The sequence below is a fragment of the Euprymna scolopes genome, chromosome 24, assembly GCF_053919585.1.
Source record: "Euprymna scolopes isolate OS-2025 chromosome 24, ASM5391958v1, whole genome shotgun sequence".
Lineage (NCBI taxonomy): Eukaryota > Metazoa > Mollusca > Cephalopoda > Sepiida > Sepiolidae > Euprymna > Euprymna scolopes.
The window spans coordinates 11,154,269-11,177,114 of record NC_136505.1 but is presented as its reverse complement, the minus strand read 5'-3'; the positions used below and the strand labels follow the sequence as shown (position 1 = coordinate 11,177,114).

At 33.1% G+C, this 22,846-nt stretch overlaps 1 protein-coding gene across 50 annotated transcripts in view; it reads right to left on the bottom strand.

The window, feature by feature from the left end:
- The window catches only part of LOC145246585 (protein MTSS 1-like), a 395,811-nt gene that overhangs the window by 138,707 nt on the left and 234,258 nt on the right, over window positions 1-22,846 (bottom strand). For 20 of the 50 annotated variants that reach the window (XM_080108226.1, XM_080108234.1, XM_080108216.1 and 17 more), the window contains exons 7-9: window positions 17,211-17,237; window positions 16,745-16,902; window positions 11,267-11,422 (exon numbers count right to left, since the gene is read on the bottom strand). In XM_080108226.1, coding sequence (XP_079964352.1) covers window positions 11,267-11,422; window positions 16,745-16,902; window positions 17,211-17,237 — 341 coding nt within the window. Of the gene's footprint in view, window positions 1-3,005; window positions 3,022-11,264; window positions 11,423-16,744; window positions 16,903-17,210; window positions 17,238-22,846 lie in introns of all 50 variants that reach the window. The other 30 variants (XM_080108213.1, XM_080108239.1, XM_080108207.1 and 27 more) reach the window with 4 other exon arrangements.

Sequence of the window (22,846 nt, the reverse complement as noted above, 5' to 3'; positions counted from 1 at the left end):
ATTTCCATTAAAAACCAATTTTATTTACTCAATTTTTATGTCAATTTCAACAAAAAACAATGTTATCTACTTAATTGTCATGTCACAATTTATTACTCTATTATTTACATAAAACACACTTCGAAGATTTCATGGTCCATTGAGCTGCCAGTATTTTTGAAATGCAACTTGAACAAGGGAAGTAACTCAGTTTGAAATTCTGTTTATTATTTAAGTATAACTTGCAATTTTTTTTTTTTTTTTTTTTGAAGACTTATTTTTTTACTTTACTATATTTTGTAATTTTTGGATATTTTACTTATTTTGACATGACAAATAGATGCCATTGGTTTTAATAAAAATTCAATATTTCAATTTTCATTGTTATTCTAAAGTGTCACAATACCTTTAACATCAATGACAAATGGTTTCTTTTAAATGGACAAATATGGTCGGATGATTTTGAACATATATGCATGTTATTTAATAAGTGTATAGAAATTCAACGAACAGCGAAAAAAATTTTTTAAACTTATTTAAGTAGCAAATAAAACTAAAAAACTACAAAGAGAAATTTTGATTGATTTTTGTTTATGTTGTGATAATCAAAGTTTCAGAAAATATTTATAGCAAATTTTAATAAGTAAAAAAAAAAAAAAAAGGTAAAGTTGCCATATAGTTAAAAAGAAAAAAATGGAGAAACAAAAATGCAACAAATAACTTTGACCAAATGTGCTATTAGAATTCAATTTTCTACCGACCCATATACTTTAAACATTCTGAAACTAATTTAATTTTCAAAATTTAATTTCTGCAAAAAACAAAATGGCTGCTTGACCCTCCATTCCTAACAAAAAACAACTTATACTATCACTAACCCAGAGTTAGGATTAATACAAGAGAAAGTTACTTTTTTGTTAACTATTCAGCCTAAAATTACCCAAATCTTAGCCGCCCCAACAACCTTTTTTTTTTTTGTGGATTCACCTTTCAATAAATCAACTTTATGAAAACAAATTCAAAGATAACAAATCTTAAGTTTCCACACTTTCAAAGTATATAGGTCGATAGAAAATTTCAACACGTTTGGTAAAAGGTTATCAGTTGATTTTCTTTTATCCCCACCCTCCAAGTTCTGTTGTGAACTGTACTGAGTCATTCAACAGAAATTCACTGAACAGGATCCTAATCCTGACCATCTGAGGCGGCAGATGGAAGACAGGGAAATCTGGAGAGAGAGAGAGAGAGTCACATTAGTCCGGGCAAGGAGCCCAACCAGATAGATCAATAAATAGATTCCTGTCCACAGCGCCATATTGAATTTAACAGTCAGAAGCTCAGTTGTCTAACCTGTTGAGTTCTGACTAAATAAAAGGCCAGAAAGCTGGTTTATAATAAGATTAGAATGTTCCATTATGCTTAGATGGATGTCTGTTCTCTGGGGCCTGATTGACTGCCGGTCCATAAGGTGATAATCTATTATAGAGTTTACCGATTTGATTCTACATCAGCCAAGATCCTTCAATATCCATCACTATCATTTTTTTTATATTCGATTTGAACGTTGACTGATGATTATCTCCTCTGATTCGTTTTCTGATTGGAATTATTTAAAAATCTGCATATTTGATTCAGATTGTTAAGTCTGGGTAAAAAATATCTTCGTGCTTGTGTAGATTAGTGATCTTTTAAAACCAACGCATTTCAAGTGAAAACATTATGTACTAATGCTTTATGCCAAATATAAATTCTATAAATTACAAAAACTGATTCAGTAGAAGATGTGCTAGATGCAGTATAAGAAAAAAAAAAATCAGCCATGATTACATTTTGAGATTGTTTGACGAACATCCTTAAGTCAAAGGTTATCTCCCTTGTTTGTTAAATTGGTTGCACAACTCTTCCACATTAAAAGATATGATAAAACTCAATAATTTGATAAATTCTATTTTTTAGTAATAATTATTTTTCTACTGGGTCATTTTCTGTAATTTTTGGAATTTATACTAATTTCGACATGATACGTGAGTAAGTAATGTTTTCACCTGAAATGCGTTGGTTTAAAAGATCACCAATGTAAACAAGTACCAAAATCTTTAAAAGAAATCTGTTTCTGATTTTCAGTAATAATATGCCAATATAAATAGCTGTTCATTATAAAGGATTTAGTTGACATTATTTCAAAACATTTTTTTTCACTGCACAATGCATTTATAAAACATGTCTGAATAAAAAAAAAAACAATTTCTTTTACAATTTTCAATAAAAAATAAAAACAGCCTTTGTTGCTTTCATTTAATGAGAAAAAAAGCAAGAATGAACAGTTAATATTTGATATAAAATAACTTTCAAGACAAATGAAGAAAAAACACTGAAATAATTAAACAGGAAAATTAATATTTGATGAAGTGAAATATATTAAGTGAAAAGATATTAACAACCAGATAAAATGCACAATGACTGAAATCATATGAAAAATTTTAAAATATTTTTATAACCAGTGTTCAAAATATATAAATATTAAAAAAAAAAATATATATGGCTTTAATAAAAAAAAAAAAATTAAAAAAATTCAAATTGTAAGTTGATGTAAGCAAACCATTTCTTTTTTGATGGATAAGGAAATTGAAGTTGTGGCCCCTAAATTTTTTTTTCAGCCAAATTATGAAATTGGAGAAAAATTTGGTGATGAGAATGAAAAAAAAAAAAATGATAGAAAGTTGGCTGATTGTTTGGTTAAAGTGACGAAAAGTGTCAAGAAGAAAGCCAACAATAAAACATTAAAAAAAAAATATATATTTTTAAGGCTGTTCTGAAGATGATTTCCAGCCATTCAAAGGGAGATAACTGCAGCAACATTCAAACAAACACCATTGAGCATTCGAAGTGAGATTTTAGAAACAAATGCTGATAAATGCTGATAGCAAATCCAATCAAAAAAAAAAAAAAATCAAACCCGGTGAATGGTCAGAATTGTTTTGCAACACCGCAAACCAATTATCATTCACATAGCAAATTATACTCACCAAGTTCTTAGCAGTCTTATAATGGAGAAAAATAAAACAAAAAAATAAAATAAGAAAATCAGGTAGAGAAAACTACAAAAATTGGGATTCAAATTAAAAAAAAAAGTGAAAATTAGAACGAAGATAAAAAAAACAAAACGCTATATTGGGATTAAGGTAAAAATAAAATATCTACTATAACTGACATTGGGATAGAGGTGAAAAAACATTAAGAGAACACTGAAAGAATTAGGATTGAGAAAGAAAATAAAATCTGATACACTAAATAAAATTACAATAAAATAAAACTAAAATCAAAAATTATTTTCTTAATTTGCATCTTGGATTTGTGTAGCCCGTTCTACATATCTATGTGATATCCATTAAAATAGAAAAAGAAAATTTTCAGTTTTATCTGGTAAAGAAAAACAATAATTGATTATATATAAGAGAAAGAAAATTAAAACAAAGCTGAAATTTACAAACAAAATTTCATTCGGTTGGAATTAAATTAGCTATATATAAATATTGGTATTTATATTAGACTGAAGTTTACCATTGCGTATATCAGATAAACACTACATTCTTTTGATTTCATTTCTTGTGATGGGACGATTCCAATATTTTCCCCCAATTTTGATATAATTTCTGATTCAGATTCTTTATCAATCTCTAAATATCTAACTATAAAAGTGTTATTTTGCCCCGATTACTGTAAAAACCTGTTCCACAAATCCCCAAATCCTCAACATGAAATATCTAAAAAAAAAAAAAAAAACAAAAAAAAAAACACGAATAAACCTAGAACCCCATCCTCCAACGTAGACGCCTACTACCATGTCTCCTTTTCCAACATCAGGGGTCTACATTCCAACCTTCCAGAGGTTGAAACACAATTACAGGAGACGAAACCGGACGTATTCTTTCTAAGCGAAACTGGAATAGGGCAGATCACCTCCCTAGATGAGTTCATAATTAAAGGATACTCTAACTTAACATCTAAATCTGACCCCCCCAAGATCGCCATGGGCATGGAATATGTGCCTACATTAAAGACGGCTTACCGTGTGGCAGGGATATCACAGAGAAGATCCTAATTTACCTTATATGTGCTTCCGGGTTGCACTTGTTTACACCACCGCATTTATATTTATTCTCTATCGGCCCCACAACAGCGGGGTTACTATCTTTAAGAGTATATCTGACAAAATTGACCACATCCTGTCTGCTCATCCCTCGGCTACCATTCACATTTGCGGTGACTTCAATGTCCATAATGCGGAATGGCTGACCCACTCAAATAAGACAGATGAGGGGAGGTTGTGTCATGATTTTGCCATTGCCTATGACCTCACTCAGATTGTTCGCGAGCCCACCCGTGTGCCCGATACTACTAGTCAGTACGCAAGCCTTTTTCTCTCAACTTCTCCTGAGCTATGTTCATATTTCATTCTATCTCCTTTGGGATCCTCCGACCACTCCGTTGTATCAGTTAAGATAAAAATGAAATGTAATAAGTCTTCAGACGTACCTCTCCACTGTACTCTATACTGATACTCTATGGCTGACTGGAAAAGCTTCCGTACATTCATATCTGATCTACCTATCCATTCCATGTTTAAAGAGGATGTGTTCTCAATAGTATCAGACCTGATCGAATGGTTAATTGTAGACATAGGCATACCATCCAAAAATTCCAACAAAAACCTAACAGCCAGCCAGGGTTCTCCCCTGAATGTGCTGCTGCCATCGCGCACAGAAATCACTTTTTCCATAGCTACCAACATAATAGATGCACTGAAACTAAAGCTGCTTTCAGGACCGCCAGCAACCACTGTAAAAGAGTAATAAAAAGGCAAGAGAGCTATATGCTCAATCCGTTAAATCCAGAGTAGCTGAGCAGTGGCTTGGTTCCCACCAGTTTTGGCAAATAGCAAATAGGATCCTAAACAGAAGTGTGTGTTCTATCCCAACCATTATCAATGGACCAGAGGTCATCTTGTCAGCATCAAACAAGGCCAAACTATTTGCCAAGAACTTTGCAGCAAATTCTACCCTATGCGACGAAGGCCATCAACTCCCCATATTCCTTCCTATAACAGACAACACGCTAGGTAACATACAAATATCTGTGCATGAGGTCGCCAAGCTAATCAAGAACCTTGATTCCAGTAAAGTAACTGGCCCTGACAGTATTCCAATTATAGTGTTAAAAAAGCTTCAACCAGAACTTGCTCCCATACTTACAAAACTGTTTAAAGGTTGCCTTAAGGAGAAGTGCTTTCTAACACCCTGGAAAACCTCATCAGTATGCTCTGTATTTAAGAATTCAGGTGATAAGTCATCTCCCTCTCTGTACAGACCAATAAGTCTCCTGTTTGTCATGAGTAAGTTGCTGGAATCCATATTAAATAGAGAAGTAGTCAACCACCTCAGCAGAAATAACCTTCTTAGTGACATGCAATATGGTTTCTGTTCTGCTAGATCTACAGCAGATGTGCTAACGGTTATATCTCATATGATTAGCAAATCTCTTGACAAAGGCTTTATTTCTAGGGCAATTGCTCTTGACATAAACGTCTATTTCACAAGATTTCCAGCTACGGTATAACTGGAAATGTTTTCCCAATCATTAAATCATTTCTCTCTGATAGGCTCATAAGAGTAGTGGTTGATGGGCAGAAATCAGAAGCCCACAGTATTAATGCTGGAGTCCCTCAGAGGGCCATCCTGGGTCCAACTCCCTTCCTGAGCTACATCAATGATCTCCCAAAACACATACTTAAATCATTCGATGACATCTATGCTGATGACATGACCATCTATGGTAACACATCAAAGGCTGTAAATGACAAAGTTCTCTCTGATTCTCTCTCCTCTGATCTTGAGCATGTGGTTCAGTGAGAGAAGAGATGGCTGGTTACCTTTAATGCATCTAAAACCAAGCTTCTATCTTTACATCATAAACGCTCTGATCCCCATCTGGCATCAATTGAAATAGATTGCTCTCGTCTAGAGGAGGCCCCATGTTTTGATAGATTCTGGGTTTGACCTTTATTCCTGATCTATAATGGAACCCATACATCTAGTCTGTGGCCAAGGTCGCTGGGAAAATGGTGGGATCCTTCTACCGCTCCAGAAGATATCTCACTAATGATGCAATTCTCTATCTATATAAAAGCCAAGTACGTCCAAGGATGGAGTACTGCTGCCACATTTGGGCAGGAGCTGCTAAAAACAGCCTATCCTGCCTTGACAGAGTACAAAATAGACTTTGTGGCTTAGTGGGGGATGCCCTTTTCTCTTCCCTGCAACCTCTCTCCCACAGAAGAGATGTTGCGAGCCTATCTTCATTTTATCGTTATTTCCATGGCAAGTGCTCGTCTGAGCTCCAATCTCTGCCCCCCCCTTCACCAATCTTTCACGAAAAACACTAATCTAGCTTAAACCATTGTCAATAATTTTCCCCACTCTTTATCTGTGCCTAAATCCAAACGTAGATTCCATGAACAAAGCTTCTTTCTTAGAACTGCACGCCTGTGGAACTCTTTGCCGCTTGCCTGTTTCCCTCCTGACTTCAACTTAGATGTCTTCAAAACCAGCATAAACAAATTCCTGATGAACTGCCCCGTTAAGTAAGACACTTTATCAAATCTCCAATACTAATTATTACTACGATACTATCCCATTGTACACACAATAACCCTTATCCCCAAGTGGCTTCTGGGCCTTGATAAGTGGTGACCTCCATGTAAAAAATAAAAAAAACAAACAAAAAACAAACACACACACATCCTAAATGTGTCTATATTTTCTCAAATGTAAAAGCACTCTTGCGAGGGGCTGATCTAGAGATTTTAGTCTTACTGAAAGTTTTAATCAATAATATTTATTTCATTATTACTACAAGCAGTGGTAGATGTTTCTTAAACCAAAATCAAAGAAAAAAGATAATTCAAGGAATCAGTTTTGGCATCGGAAATTTGGCTCAAATTTTTCCGATAACCCAAAAAGCTCTGCTTTTTCCGATTCACAATTCCAATTAATCGTCCCAACACTTATATATTACTAGAAGATGTATCCGGCATTGTAATATTAAATTCCTTAAAAAAAAAAAAAAAAAAAAAAAAAAATTATTTTCATCTTGGATGTTATTGGCACAACGTTTCGGTTGTTGAAACCTACAACCTTTGTCGAGTGCAAACTCCATGTTTTTGTCAATTAAGGAAAAGGGGTTAGCTCTGTATTGTAAGAAATTGGACCTTGGGTTTGAGGGTGTGTCCGTAAATTATACAAAAACGTCAATTTTCAGGGGTCACTAGGGTAATTTTTGATACTTTCTTATGATTCAATTTTTAACTGAATTGCTAATTGTCAATATTCGCAAAAAATGTTTTACAAAACCATGAATAGACAACTTAGGTTTTTTTTTTTTTTTTTTTTTTTTTTTTTCCCCCCTAGAAAACACAGTGCAAGAGAGGCGACTCTCAGAAAAAAAAATTTTTTGTAGGGGGAGGGGGGATTAAATTTTTTATTTTCCCTATATAAATTAATTGTCCAAACAACAAAATACAAACATTCATACCTCATCTAAAAAATTCAGAACTGCATCAAGTACTTTATTTGAAATGACACACTTCATTTTGTTTATTTCATCGCATATCAATCCTTTCTATGTTATTTTATGACCTCAATAGATATTGTGAAATCCTTCTCGACAAAAACCCTGTAGAATGAGTGAATGGCGACGAACGTTCATTTCTAACAACTTTATTGATTATCCTCGTCAGAATATAGAAAAGGAGAAGAGGGTTACCATGTGTACGGATGGAGATGAAAAATTAGGCAGTCCCATGGGAAAAGAAAAATGTTCATGTGTGTGTTGCAGATCCTTTGTCTCCTCATCAACTCAGGGCCAAAAGCCGAGGTGGATCATTTTGTGTTTCAAGAGAGAAGCATCTTGTCAGCAGCAACAAGAGCCGGAAAGGAAGAAGAGAAAGATTGCTGTGCTTCTTAACTTTTTATGAAGCCTGAAAGATGGCGTTTGATTGGCCACGCCAGAAGAGAAGTTGACTGATAGCACCAATCAGCAAGAAGTTTACTAACCAAAGATATTTAAAATCTTAAAACTGCAAAGTGTTGCTGCTGCTACAACTTCTTCAGCGACAGACTGCTATAACAAGTATTTAACATAGGGAATTTGCTGAGCAGTATCAACAAGAAAGAGAAATGGTTAACCCAAGGCATTTCTTCTTAGCCAATATATCTCCACAGAATTATACAAAGCTAATAACTGTAACTTGGACAAAAATATCCATGTAGTAGAATTGGGGATAGAAATGGATGGTTATGTTTAATGCTACTAAGTGAAAGCTGCTTTCCTTTAACAATTATAAGAATCTTTACAACCACCAGTTGCCATGGCTGATAGAATCCTTCCAGAGAAGTAAAATGGTCAAACTTTAGTTTAACATTCACCAGCAACATGAATTGGAATACATAGAAGATACTGCAAAGTCTGCTGCAAAATAGGTGGGTTCCCTTTATTGGGTTAGAAAGCTTATCACACCTGCCAGTATCTTATAATTCTGTAAAGCACCATTCACCCATGCATAGAGTGCTATGGCCACATCTGGGCTGGTGCAGCAACCACGAGTCTTTCCCCACTCAAAGAGTCTTCAATCAAATAGGTCCCATATTTTTTACCGAACTCCAGCTCCTATCCTGAATATTGCATCCCTATGCTTGCTTCAACAGTACTTCAATAGAATGTGTTCAGATAAGTTTACTGTATTTGTACTGCCCTCAACATAAACACATGCAACAAACTTGCATAGTAGCAAAATCCCACCCTTTCATTGTAGAGGTCTCCAGATATTGGGAAACTTTACTCACTTCTTTCCCAAGACCGTCTGCTTTTAAAATTATCTCCTTACTGTTTCAACGACTAAACTAATATGCAGAAATTTAAATGTAATGTAGACACTTTGTTGCCCAACTCTCCACTTATGATGCCCTCTAATAGCAATAGCTCCTTATATCTCAATGACAATATGCTTTGTTTGTATAAACAAAAAAAAAACAAAAAAAAACTTCCATTCTCTCTCTCTCCCCCCTTCATTTTCTCCTGAATATTATATCATTCGAAATTTAAAATGTTTTGTGTTTATTTTTTTCTAGTGTAACTGCCATGTTTGTTATCTCCTATTTCTAAAACCAAACATCTAATTGTGTGGAATCCTAACCCAACAGGACAACTATCTTGGGACAAAACAAATCCAAGCTAATAAGACTATTATATATATATATATATATATATATAACAAAACCAAAACAGCTAAAAATACAGAAAATGTCTCAAAACATTTGACAAAACAAATAAATTGCAGGTACAAAAAACTGAGAAGAAAAATAAAATTAAAAATTCAGTTGAAGAAGGAAAAGGATAAAAATAAAAAGAAAAACTATTTTTTGCTTATCTGGGAGAATTTTTCTATCAAAACCTTCATCCGAACATACAAATAACAATGCCATTTAAAAATTTAATTGCTCTTAACTTTTTGAAATAAATTTTTATACATATTTAGGTTTTATTTTCTAATATATATAATAACCACTTTAATTCCTGGAGAATACCGGCTATTTCTTCTCGTATTAAATATTTTTGGTAATTATATAAAAAATTGGCACTTCTGGATTATAGCACCCCCCTCCTTCCCTTCCAAAGTAAAAATATAAAATAACAATCTAAGACAAAAAATTAAAATAAAATATTTTCAATGTTATTAAATTAAATAGAATATAATGCATAGTCCTTATGTCCATTCTGAGATAAATTCAATTCTGTGATTGTCTGCCCTTGTTACAGATGGAACTTTCCTAAGATGAAAACAAGTAATGGTTTTCAAACCATCATAAAATGATCATTTTTCCTCCAGGGTGCCGGTTCTTCAATCTAACTTTTCGACCCTTGTATCATATCTTCCCGCTGAGATAAAAAACGTCACCCTCATATAAAATTACTTTTATTATTTTCTTAAATTCTGTTCAATCATTTTCAGTAATTTTTGGTGTCAGCTTAGAATTTTTGATACCAAGCAAGTTCTTCATAACGTTTTACTGTCATTTTATATTTTTGCTGGGAAGCTGAGGAAGCTATAATGCCTAAGTGTTGAAAAAGTTTAAAATATAATTATTCTAGTTGTGCAATTCCACTGAATTCCTTATGTAATGAAAGTATAATCAAGGGGAATAACTGTGGTCTAAAAGTAACACAAGATAAAGAAAGGCTTGCTGAAAGAAATGGGAGCAATTTTATTGCTGAAAAAGAAGCAAGCTGAAGCTTATTTCTAGCAAAGCCAAAATGCCAATAAAATAGACAGGTCATGTGACTGCAGCAGTTTTTATTAGACTTAAAGTCAAAAATGCAGGCTTTCTAGCAAAAAACTGCAATCATTTTGAAAAAACATCTCTTCTGAATCTCGGCCACAAACTATTAAAGGAGAACATGTTTAATTTAAATGCTGCATCCTTTTAAGTATTTCAAATTATGTAATGAGTAGTTTCATGAAAATATCTTTCAATGTGACCAAACAAACAAAGTCTCCTCTTCTGCACACATTTCCCTACCTTGCTCAGATTTAATTTTCTTGACATCATCAAATCTAAATATACACATCCATCATATAATTTCTCTCCATACAATACCCTCAACTTTTTTTTTTTTTTTTTGGATAGGTTTAACTCCCACGGATCATAATACTGTAGACGCACGCCTGATATACTCTTCCTGGTTAGCAATGATAGAAATTCCTTGAAATTCATCCATTCTTAACTTTTATAACCACACTAGCTGCCCCTCCCTGTGCTCTGTAAATTCATTCCCGCATCATTAGTTTTTTTCTTTTTTTAATGTGTTCATTCTTTCTTTAAGCAACTATATACTATTTAGATTATTTTTATATCAGTGGCGTACAGAGGACTGGGAAAAGGAAACAAAGGGATGGGGAAGGGGGTTGATACCCAAGGACAACAACGGATAGGCATCGCCAGTGGGCATATTTTTGTTGTTCCCTGCAGAGGAGTGGACATCTATGATTTTATAGAGTCAGGCTAGGGAAATAAGAAAAATGTAACTTACCACCTGGACGGAATCGATTCCATATGAGAGTTTAAAAGAATGGAACGGAGTTAAATATTTTTTAAATTGTAGCAAGCCATAAATGGAAGAGTTAAAACAAGGGGAAAAAAAATGTTTTTTTTTAAAGATAAAAGATTATTACCTGAAATGTCCATACATTGCTGTCAGCCCCTTTGAGGTCGAGAATGACCTGTTCACTTGCTGGGGGTAGGATGTATGGGTCGCTAGATTGTTTGGCTAAATTATCCATAACTTCTTTGAGGTGTGTGATTTCTGTGAGAAGACTGATTTCCCATTCCTGGAAATAAATAGATTTGTCTCGTAAAAAAAACAAAAAAAAAAACAAAAAAATAAAAAGAATATCTTGATCTTGAGAGTTAAATAAATAAAAAAAAGAAACTTCTAATAAAATTTGTGGCACAGCATTAAAAAAAAAATTCACTTGATTCTAGTTGGGAGTGGGCCATCCTACCAGATGCCAGACACACTTGCTATTTCATACATACAAACCTTGAGATCTTTATAAGATAATAGCCATCCTTTTAAGTGCAATCGCCTGAACTTCCTTTACACCCAGCTCACCGAGCATATGCACCAAGCAGAAATGCAATATTGCAGTGATGGGACAGAGGTTGGAGCTTGGTCAATAGTGCGAGACCTATTAGATTTGGGGTTCTTTTTTGAATGCTGCCTAAGACTGAGAGATGTGGTAGATGCAACAGCCTAATACTCCATGTTTGGGTGAATTGTGGCTCTGTAAAAATATAGGATATGCTCTGGTGTGACTAATTTTCTAGCATGGTACATGTTCATTTTCTTAATGGATAAATAATATTAAATATATATATATTTATGTGGAAATATGTTTCTTCAATTATATTTCACCTTTTATTTATAACAATCCTTCAATTTAGGAAGCTCACTGTAGTTACAGACCATATAACAAAAAATGATAATTTCTCTCCCAATTTTTAAAATTTTGTAATCATGCCCATATGCATTGATTTTTCTTTTAATGAACTGAGGTGAGTTAAGGGCAAAATAAATTCATTGATTGATATAATTAAATGAATGATTTTGCACTACAAAATACGTGCTGTTAAGAATTGTGTATGTCAGACATACTTTAAAGGATTAAATGATGGTCAACATATTAGAAATATGTGTGTGTGTGTGGAAAAAGAAAAAACTTTAGACAAAACAATGTTTAACCCCGCCACCTCCACCATATTGCATATGTGTGGTTCAATCATCTTTATGCCTTGCTTGTTTCCGTTTTTTATTAAAAAGTTGTCTGTGTTTGTTTCTGTTGTGTCGTGGAACAACAGTGAAACTAAGCACAATCAAGCCGAGGTTCGGTTAAGGAACAAGTGTATTAACAATAATGTACAAAGATAGGAAAGCATGTATATCTGCTGGGCACTCGGCTAGCAGTTGAAATGCAGTCGCATCTCTTTCATCGGCGTTGGAATTACTAGCGCTACTTATAATGCTAATCAGTGTAAATTCCTCTGTTCAAGGAAGGCCGGTATAACAGTTTCTAAATATTTTATTTGATATAAGGGGCCAACTTGTTATCAGGAAAACTGCAGTATATTATTCTTCTCCTTCAGAATTCTCAGTATCGAAATTCCAAGACACAGCTAATTCTTCTTCTCCCAATTCCGGGTCTCAAATGTCAATAGACATCTGGCAAAACTCATTTCTGCCAAAAAGGATACCCTTCTCTGATCAACAGACTTTTTATTGAAACCATTTGCCTTTCATATGCATATTAAATGCCCTGAAGCCTCAGGAGATAGTCAGCCTGTAAGTAAAAACCATTTTTTTCTCCTTGCCTAACATGAACACTGCATGCTGTACAGAAAATCAGGTTTGTACTAATTTTTAATCACAAAAACCATTACACTGGCTTATGTATTGTTACATGTAATGAATACCCCCCCCCCCCAAAAAATAATGCAATACTCATAATAGCAAAAAACCTATAGCCTTATAATGAGACATGAAGATTTCAACTGAAGAAAATTACTGTGACATATATTAGGTTGGTTTCTAACAGTATTTTGTATATATTTTAGTTTTAACTCATTTTCCAAACTTCACATATGAGTCAGCCCTGCTGTCATTTTCTTTATTCACATCTATCGATAAGCTGCATAATTTTCAAACCAATCAAACGTTTAAAAGTGAGTAAAACCATTAAAAACTTCTCCAGATAGGCAGAAGAGTAACCTATCCTGCCTTTGACAACCATTGTTATATTTTTTCATTTTTTGCCACTTTTTCGTACCTCTGTGAATTGTAATACAAACCCAATTCTTCTCATGCAACTTATGCATATTAAGCTTTAAAATAACAATATTTGTCTCTACAGTCGTCACTCTGGGCAGATTAAGCCAGTTTCCTTTGAAGGAGGATGTCTTCAGGGAAAATTAAATTCACACACGATTCCCACTCTTAGGCATATCCTGGTCAAGGCGGATTATTTTGACGATATGAAGCTTTGAGAAGAGGTATAACCACTCCTAAATACAATGCCTGGTATTCTCAAATGGTCCAAAAAGTTTTACGTAACACATTTGAAGATGTTGAGTCGACAGTGATGAAGTGGATAATGACATGGACCGAACAAGTTTCATAGCACGAGTTTCATTATGCATGCTGACAACCTTCATGTGATCTATTATCGAAGTATATGATTCGAGAAGGAAACAGAGAAACCAATGCCAACAAGAGAATCGAATTTGTCATTCGAACCATGCCGTTTCATATTCATTTACTTTATTATTCGATTTTGCTATGGCGTTCACATTTCTTTATATTTAATAGTTTATTATTATTAAAATAAAATTATTTCACATTAGAAAGAAAAAAACGTTATCTTAATTTCATGTTTTTTTTTTTAAGGTCGGCTTATAATAATCAGGAGTTATTTCCCTTGAACCATATTTGAGTTATCTCCCCTGAATCACTGAGAACCAAGACTACATGCTCTTCAGTGTATGCAAGATTGAAAATGATGCCTGTTCGCATTCTAATTGATGCTTGTAGGTCTTCATTCTCAATCATAGCATGGTTTTCATGACTGACGCATTTACAGTCAGACATTACATTTACAGCTTACAACAATAGTCATCCCTCCTCTCCGATATATATTCAACCATAACCTCTCTTTATTGGTCAAAATTATCGTTCAGAGATTCAACCAGGTTCCTTTTTCTTTTATCACTGCTACAGTTCTCATATCACAGTTCTATTTATATCGTCCAATGCATTCTCTAGAATTTTTCTGCCTTGGAAATTTCTATTTTGATTGTGTTTAGTGTCAACTCTTTATAAATACATTTATAACTTTTACCAATTTTATACATCAACATTTGTAATACCTGACAAACCTTTTTTTTTTCCTTTTTTTTTTTTTTTAAATCGCTGTATATCTATTTATGTTCCAAAAACAATCACAAATAAAAATCAGTAAATAATAACTTTCTGTTTGATATAAAAATAAAGAAATAATAAAAATGTTTAAAAAAAAAAAAAAGCCGAGTATGCATCCCTAGCAGTGTCAGAAATTTCGTGAAAATAGTGAATAATTCCACCCCATCTTTCCAAGCTTATAACTCCTCGAAAAATGTAATTCAAGCCCTAATTTTTTTTTTCAATTAAAGGAGTAAGGACCAAGGTTTTATTTAAAAAAAAAACAAAACAAAACAATGTGTTTTTTTTTTTTAAAAAAGGTTTTAAACTTCGGACTTTACAGGTAAATTTCTAAAAAACTGATTTTTTTTTTTGTTTTAAATTTGAATATATTATTTATTGACCTTTTCTCTTCAATTTGTGATATATAAACCTATTAAACATAAATTAATTATTTACTTTTTAATAGACATTTCAAAATGAGAGGCGTAAATTATTCGACCCCCTATCTTTCTAAGCTTATAACTCCTCGAAAAATGTAATTCAAGCCCTAATTTTTTTTTCAATTAAAGGAGCAAGGACCAAGGTTTCATTAAAAAAAAAAAAAAAGACAAAAAGAAAAAATGTGTTCTTATAAAATAAGGTTTTAAACTTCGGACTTTACAGGTAAATTTCTAAAAAACTGATTTTTTTTTTTGTTTTAAATTTGAATATATTATTTATTGACCTTTTCTCTTCAATTTGTGATATATAAACCTATTAAACATAAATTAATTATTTACTTTTTAATAGACATTTCAAAATGGGGGGGGGGCGTGAAAATGGGGGGGCGTGAATTTAAAAAAAACGTTTGTCTAAAATATTATATTCGGTTTATTGGAAAGAACATAAAATTTCACATTGACCCTGAAAATATCGTAAAAATAGAATCAATAGAAAAATTTTGATAGATTTTTAAAATTTAAAAATTTAAAAATATTGAGTTTAAAAATTGAAAAATATTGAGTTCGGAAAATTCATTACTGTTTTAAAAAAAAAAAAAAAATATTTTTATTACTTTTAAAACAACTGTAATAGTTTATTTTGGAAGTATAATCCATAAAGAAAATAAATAACCCACTTTTAACAGAGAAATTACGAGATTTTTATATTGTATTCGCAGTTTCGTGTTAGGGGTGTCAAAAATTCCTACAAAAATTCTGATACTGCTAATGCATCCCCCCAACGAGTGAAAAATTTACTTTCACCATGACTAATGTGCAAAATTTAAAAAAATCCAAGGTGTGGTTATTAAGTGCAAACAAACAAACAAACGGGAGTGAATTATTAGGTTTAATCTCTAATTTGTCGGGAAACCAAAAATGAAAAATATCGTAAAAACGGAACTAGAAGTGGCATTAGTTGTCAAACAGAGAGTAGGACTTATTTTAAAACCTAATTATTCTAATCATATGGAATAATCACAGTGACACACAGGATTCTACTGGATCACTGAAGTTAAGCAATGTTGAACTTGGTCAGTACTACATGGGTGATCATTTAAGACTTCCAGGTACTGTATGTGCTTTCCGCTTATCTCGGCATTGCTTCCAGTCGTCTTTGACCTCTCCTTGCCAATGGACTTAAACAGTGCCAATCCAGAAGAAGTGTGGTTGGGGACTGTGCAATCCTTGCCTCACAATTACATGCGCAGCTGCCCTGCAGGGGGCATCATTTTGCTTTCGAGACTGAACGGAGGCATCAAATTCTAATCATTGTGTTATTTGTATATCTTGTTGCATAACATTTCCTTATTTATTATCATGATGATATGGATAAGCATAATTCGCTCAATCATAGATGAATGAATATACTAACATAAATAAAATAGGAATTCATTCAAACACGCCTTGTATGTATTAGTTCAGTATCTGGGTAGATGCTAGATGCCTCCAGATTGCAACTGTCCATTGATTACATTCAGTATGCCGTCATCTGCCTCAGAGATTGGAGGATTTCGTTTGTTGTCATAAGCACACTTTTTTTCAATCACTATCGATAATAATCAAAGTTTATGAAATGCAAAACTTCTCAATGGTAGTTTAACTATTGAACTTCATATTTTTTCCAGTTTGAAGACAATCATAGTATCATTTACCTTTAAACTAAAAGTAACAAATATTTTTTTAATTAAAAAACTGGTCGGAATTTAATCACTTACCACAAAAGGTTTGAAACAAGTTACGAACATACAAAATCGACTTCTTTCTTCTATCAACGCCGTTCGTACAGCATTCTTTTCTGTCTCTTCTAAAATTAAATATTTGTCGTTCACATCTTGAAGGGCATTCTCTAATTTACTCTGGATGTCAGATTTGCCTGAAATTAAAAAAAAGTTAATAGAAACAATGTGAAAAGTTTGATTATAAGCATGGAATATATATATATATATATATATATATAAAATACCAACAATAAAATACACCCCACACACAAAAAAAGTAAAAATAAAAATTGTACATTAATTTCTATTAAAACTACTAAAAAAGATGTTAGAAAAAACATCCAACAAGAATGTAAGAAAAGGGAAATCTTAAAGAGGAAAATACAAAAAGTTAAAACAAAAAAAAAAGTTAACAAGAAAAACAAAACCGGGCGACACTCAAGGATTATCAAATACAACATACCTTGAGGAAGGCCAAAGAAGATAGTGTCTGAAATGTGATAAGAAACAAAACAACAAGGATGAGGATAGTAGTTCGAATAAGTTCATGGAATAATCCGAATAAAATATTTGCTCGATCAAGAAGCTAAGTTTGGTAGAAGGATAGAAATAAAGCGCATCAAACAAAGAAAATGAATCACATCATTTAGGCCTTCTTTACAATTGCATTAGTATGAAAAAAAGTGTTGTTTTTTAATTAAATAATCAAATTTTTAGTGTCACTACTTCAACAGAAAAAAGTCTTTGAATCTAAATAAATTTCGATAAAGTTTTTAATTTTGTACTTAAGTGTCATGTTATTTGTGTGTGTGTGTGTGTAGCAGAATATGGTCATTTTTTGGTATTTGGTTTTATGAATGTGTCAAATTGTTAAAATTTGAATTTTATTTCACAAATTCTCTAATTTATTAGAATATAAACTGATAGGGAGACAGAGGTAGGGAGTAGGAGAGAGAGGGAGACAGAGGTAGGGAGTAGGAGAGAGAGGGAGACAGAGGTAGGGAGTAGGAGAGAGAGGGAGACAGAGGTAGGGAGTAGGAGAGAGAGGGAGACAGAGGTAGGGAGTAGGAGAGAGAGGGAGACAGAGGTAGGGAGTAGGAGAGAGAGGGAGACAGAGGTAGGGAGGAGGAAAGGCAAAAACAGGGGAAAGAAAAAGATTCATGACACTTCCTTATTAAGCACTCAGCATTATATGGTTAAGATCAAGGTTGGTGGCACATCCTGGGAAAGGAGTAACGCTCCCCCCTACATTTTGGTATAGTAACCAATGGAAAGCATCTTTGAATTGCTTTTGACTACGGTCGCTCAATTTATTGTATGTAAACACTAGCTAAATGATGTCGTTATTTGCTTAGAATAAGTTGAAAATTACAAGCTGTAATAGATATGGAATTACTATGAGTTGAAAACATTTTTTTATATTTCAAAAATTAAATATGGTTGTAAAAATAGATTCATAACACAAAAAAAGAGATATTAAAATAACATTAATTTTTCTGCTGCTAAAGGTGATGAATATGGCTGAAAACCATAATGCAATCATGTCAGGATGTTTTTTTTTTTTTTTTAGAAGCAATGCACTTGAAATTGACATCTATTTTCTTTAATTGCACATTTGGCAACTATCGATTATTTTGAGAAACATTTGATGAACAAATAGTTTCACAAAATTGATCTGTCAATTGGCTACTTTCTTCATGAGATTTCATTAGATTTTCTTTGGGGATATGTAAAGTCCCATGTATATGCTGATAAACCAGACACAATAGACCACTTGGAATTTAATACATTTAATGTATTATTGCTGAAATGCATCCTAATTTAATGTATAGAGTTTGTGAAAATCGTATCTCTAGATTATGCCATAGACACGCGAGCCACAGAAGCATATGGCCAAAATTGTATTTATATCATAAATATCAAAAATTAATCTTTGGAATAAACCACATATTTGTATTAAAAAAAAAAAAAAAAAAAAAAAAAAAAAAATGGGGGGGGATATTTTTATTTAAATTTTGATGTCTATAAAAAAACCTTTATTAACATTGATTATTATAGAAATGCAGGAACATATTTGACTTTTAGAATACTCAAACTAAACATTGAACTATGATAAATAAAAGAATAAATATTGAGAGCAGCAGACTACCAAAAACTATTTTATATGAAGAGCTAAAAGAAGGCTCAAGGAAAGCTGGAGCACTGGTGCAGCAGACGCCATTAGAAAAAGAAATGTATAGTTGTGGCCAGACAAGAGATTGTGCAAGCTAGAGTCAGTACCTTCATCTGCTGGGGTGGCCTACATATGTGTCAGTTGTAGGTGGACTTTTAAAGAGATCAACGATTGGATTGGCCTCACATTTACGCCACAGGTGTTAAGTATACTCCACTCTGTCATTGTCAAAATGACAGACTGCTGCTGCTGATGATGAGATTATATATATATTTATTACCATAATAATTTTTAAATACCTACAGAAACTAGTGTTTCATCCTTTTGGGAATCATCAGTGCAGGAAGTCACGATTACAACCGGTCGGGAGATTTGAATCAGGCCAGGAAGCCATCTCTGACTCCATTAGCAAGGAACAAACCACATGGCCAATGTTAATCGCGAGAAATACAGTTGAAATTTGAACATTTATTATTAAATGTTGAGATGTGTCTGTCTGTATGTATATATATATATATATATATATATATATATATATATATATATGCAGTAGTTTTCTGGATATTAAAAGTAATTACAGTTTAAAAAAAAAAAAAGGCAAAAAAATTATAAAAATCTTAAAATATGTTTGTTAATTTTAAAAGGAGTTAATTTAAATGAAAATTTATGAAGTAAAATTTATCTTAGCTAGGTAGTCAAAAAGATATAGCAATATATAGAGAGAAGATGGGAGCAATTCCTTTCTCTCTTTATCTCTTTGCAAGAGGAAGGTCTTACCATATATGTTGGAGTTTATTATCAATTTTAGAATTAATATAAAATACAGCGTGGAACGCTAAAATTGTCGTCCTAAAGTTTGATGAAAACCGGTTTTCTTTTTTTGTTGCAGACCATCCACTAGGCCAGTTGTGCACAAATCCCAAGAGTGATAGGAGACTTATCATGTCTGAAGGTGACACAATGTTCAACCAGTGAGATCAGAGATGCGTCGCTGTACAATTCATACTTTCTACCAATCCAAGTTATGACAATAGGATCATTGTCCTCAAAATGCATCGCTGGATTGCCACGAATAACAGATGTGCCCAGGGTGATGAAAACAAAGTTTCCGGCCACAGTTATGGTCTTTGCTGTGGTTTTAAGTGAGGGCCACATCATGCCACCTCACATCTTCAAAGTCAGTTTGAAAGTCAACACCTAAGTGTACCTGGATGTGCTGAAGAGTGTAGTGATTCCTTGGTGCAATCGGGTGGCTGCTGACAGACCCTGGGTGTGGTAGCAGGATTCAGTGCCGGCCCACAAATCCAAAGAGGCTTGGCTTCAGAAGGAGAGCCACGACTTTGTATCCTTCTCTCACTGGCCCCTATCTTCCCCCGACCTGAACCGCTGGACTACTTCGTTTGGTCATATGTTGAGAATGTCACCAACATTAATTCCCACAACACCAAAGCCAGCCTGATCACCACCATCTGCTAAAAATTTTCTGAGCTCCCGTCAGCGCGTGTGGAGAAAGCATGCTCCCACTTTCAAACTGAGGTAGTGATGGAGGTTGAATAGATGTCAGCTCTACTACATAATGAAGTTACCCGAGTGAATTGATTTTTTTTGCAATAAAAGTTTTAAAATAAAGCTGTAGTGTTATTTTCTTTAGGGCGACAACTTTATCGTTCCACCATGTAACTAGTGGCAGTTGTTGCGACCCAACAGATCATGCATATGTCTAATTTGATAATAAAACAGTAAAATCTTGTTGAGTATGAGCTTTTCTGAACAATCAAAGACTCACACAAAATGATCCTCACAAAAATAAAGCGATAATTTGGTATTACATTCTTAAGTAATATTCTTTGTTGGTTTGCATCTGAGCTAAAATTGGAAGATTGTGTACTCTAACATCTGATAATGTCTCGTGTTGAAAAAGAGACAGACTTATTTTTGCAAGTTTTTGATACTTGTGCAGACATTTAAAAAAAAGAAAGGGTTGATGGAGGATAATATTTATAAAAGTGTTGTTTCATGGAAAATCAACAATTTAGGTTATTTAATGTTGAAACAATACCAGTACTTGTTTACATTGATGATCTTTTAAACCAATGTATTTCAGGTGAAAACATTATTTTGTACTTGCATGTCATGGTAAAAGTAGCATAAATTCTTAAAGTTACTAAAAATGATCCAGAATGATATTCAAAGTATTTTAAATAAAAAATCAGCCACAATTACATTCCTAGACAGTATGTTTAAAGGTGGTCGATTCTTAAGATAATTTAAGTCAAGGATTATCTCTCTTGTTTGTCAAACTGAATTGGTCGTACAACTCAACATACAATAAAACTTGATAAATTCCATTTTTACTTATATTTTTCTACTGTATTTTTTTTTGGTAATTTTTGCAATTTATACTAACTTTTCTACAACATATGTTTTCACCTGAAATGAGATGGTTTAAAAGATCACCCAAATAAACAAGTATCACAATACCTATTATAAATGATTTATTATATACTGTGGGCTCATACCTTTCCCTGAATAGTATTAGCACATAATTGACCCACACAGATCCTATAAGGTTTGAACTCTGCAACAACCAATTCTATGGACCAATAGACTAATTATGCACACCTTTTTTATTTGAGAACTCTTTTGGGAAAAAAATCAAAAGACCTTTGTTAATAAGCCCCCCCCCCCATCAGTTTTTGCAATTATTTTGCTAAACATAAATCTATTTCAAAGTGGTTAGTTTTATCCGGAGTTAGTTTGTCCACCCATGAAAAACTTCACGCAAGAACTAGCAGATAAATCTTCACAACAATTTCACAAGAGATCCATCTTTTGAATGAAAAAGTTTAGGTGCTTACCTAGAATTAAACCTATTTTTAAAAAACTACGTTGATGTATATACTCATCACGAAATGAAATTATGTAAAGTGATCAAATAGTTATTTTCATAAAGAAATTATTTTTTTTACCATCTTTAGCAATTTTAATTAGAAAATTGCTACAAATTACAAGGATAATTTTGATATCAATAATTCGAATAAGGCTGTCTCCCTTCATTAAACAATGGCGGATCAAAGTATAATAATTCTTCATTTTCACAAGTTTTCCAAACATGAATTTGGAAATTAATGTGCATAAATAATTCTTCATTTTCACAAGTTTTCCAAACATGAATTTGGAAATTAATGTGCATAAATAATTCTTCAAAATGGATAAGCTTTTGCATAGAATTGCAGTGGAAAATTGGGTTATCCCAACGCATCAGAAAATTGGGTTATCCCAACGCATCAGAAAATTGGGTTATCCCAACGCATCAGTAAATTGGGTTATCCCAACGCATCAGAAAATTGGGTTATCCCAACGCATCAGAAAATTGCAGTAGAAATTGGGTTATCCCAACGCATCAGAAAATTGCAGTAGAAATTGGGTTATCCCAACGCATCAGAAAATTGCAGTGGAAATTGAGTTATCCTAAAGCATCAGAAAATTGCAGCGGAAATTGGGTTATCCCAAAGCATCAGAAAATGGGGTTGTCCCAAAGCATCAGAAAATGGGGTTGTCCCAAAGCATCAGAAAATGGGGTTGTCCCAAAGCATCAGAAAATGGGGTTATCCCAAAGCATCAGAAAATGGGGTTATCCCAAAGCATCAGAAAATGGGGTTATCCCAAAGCATCAGAAAATTACAGTGGAAAATTGGGTTATCCCAAAGCATCAGAAAATTGCAATGGCAAATTAGGTTATCCCAAAAAATTGAATTTAATTTTGTTGAAATTTGCTTAAATTTATTTTAAGCTGTCATATTTCACATTAAATTAGAAGGTAAAAACTTTTCGCTGGTGCATTTTGGGTTCCTTTATGAGGTCAGTTTACAAAAAACTAATTTTTAAAATCATTGTCAGATTTATTTTATGTTAAACCTAAATAA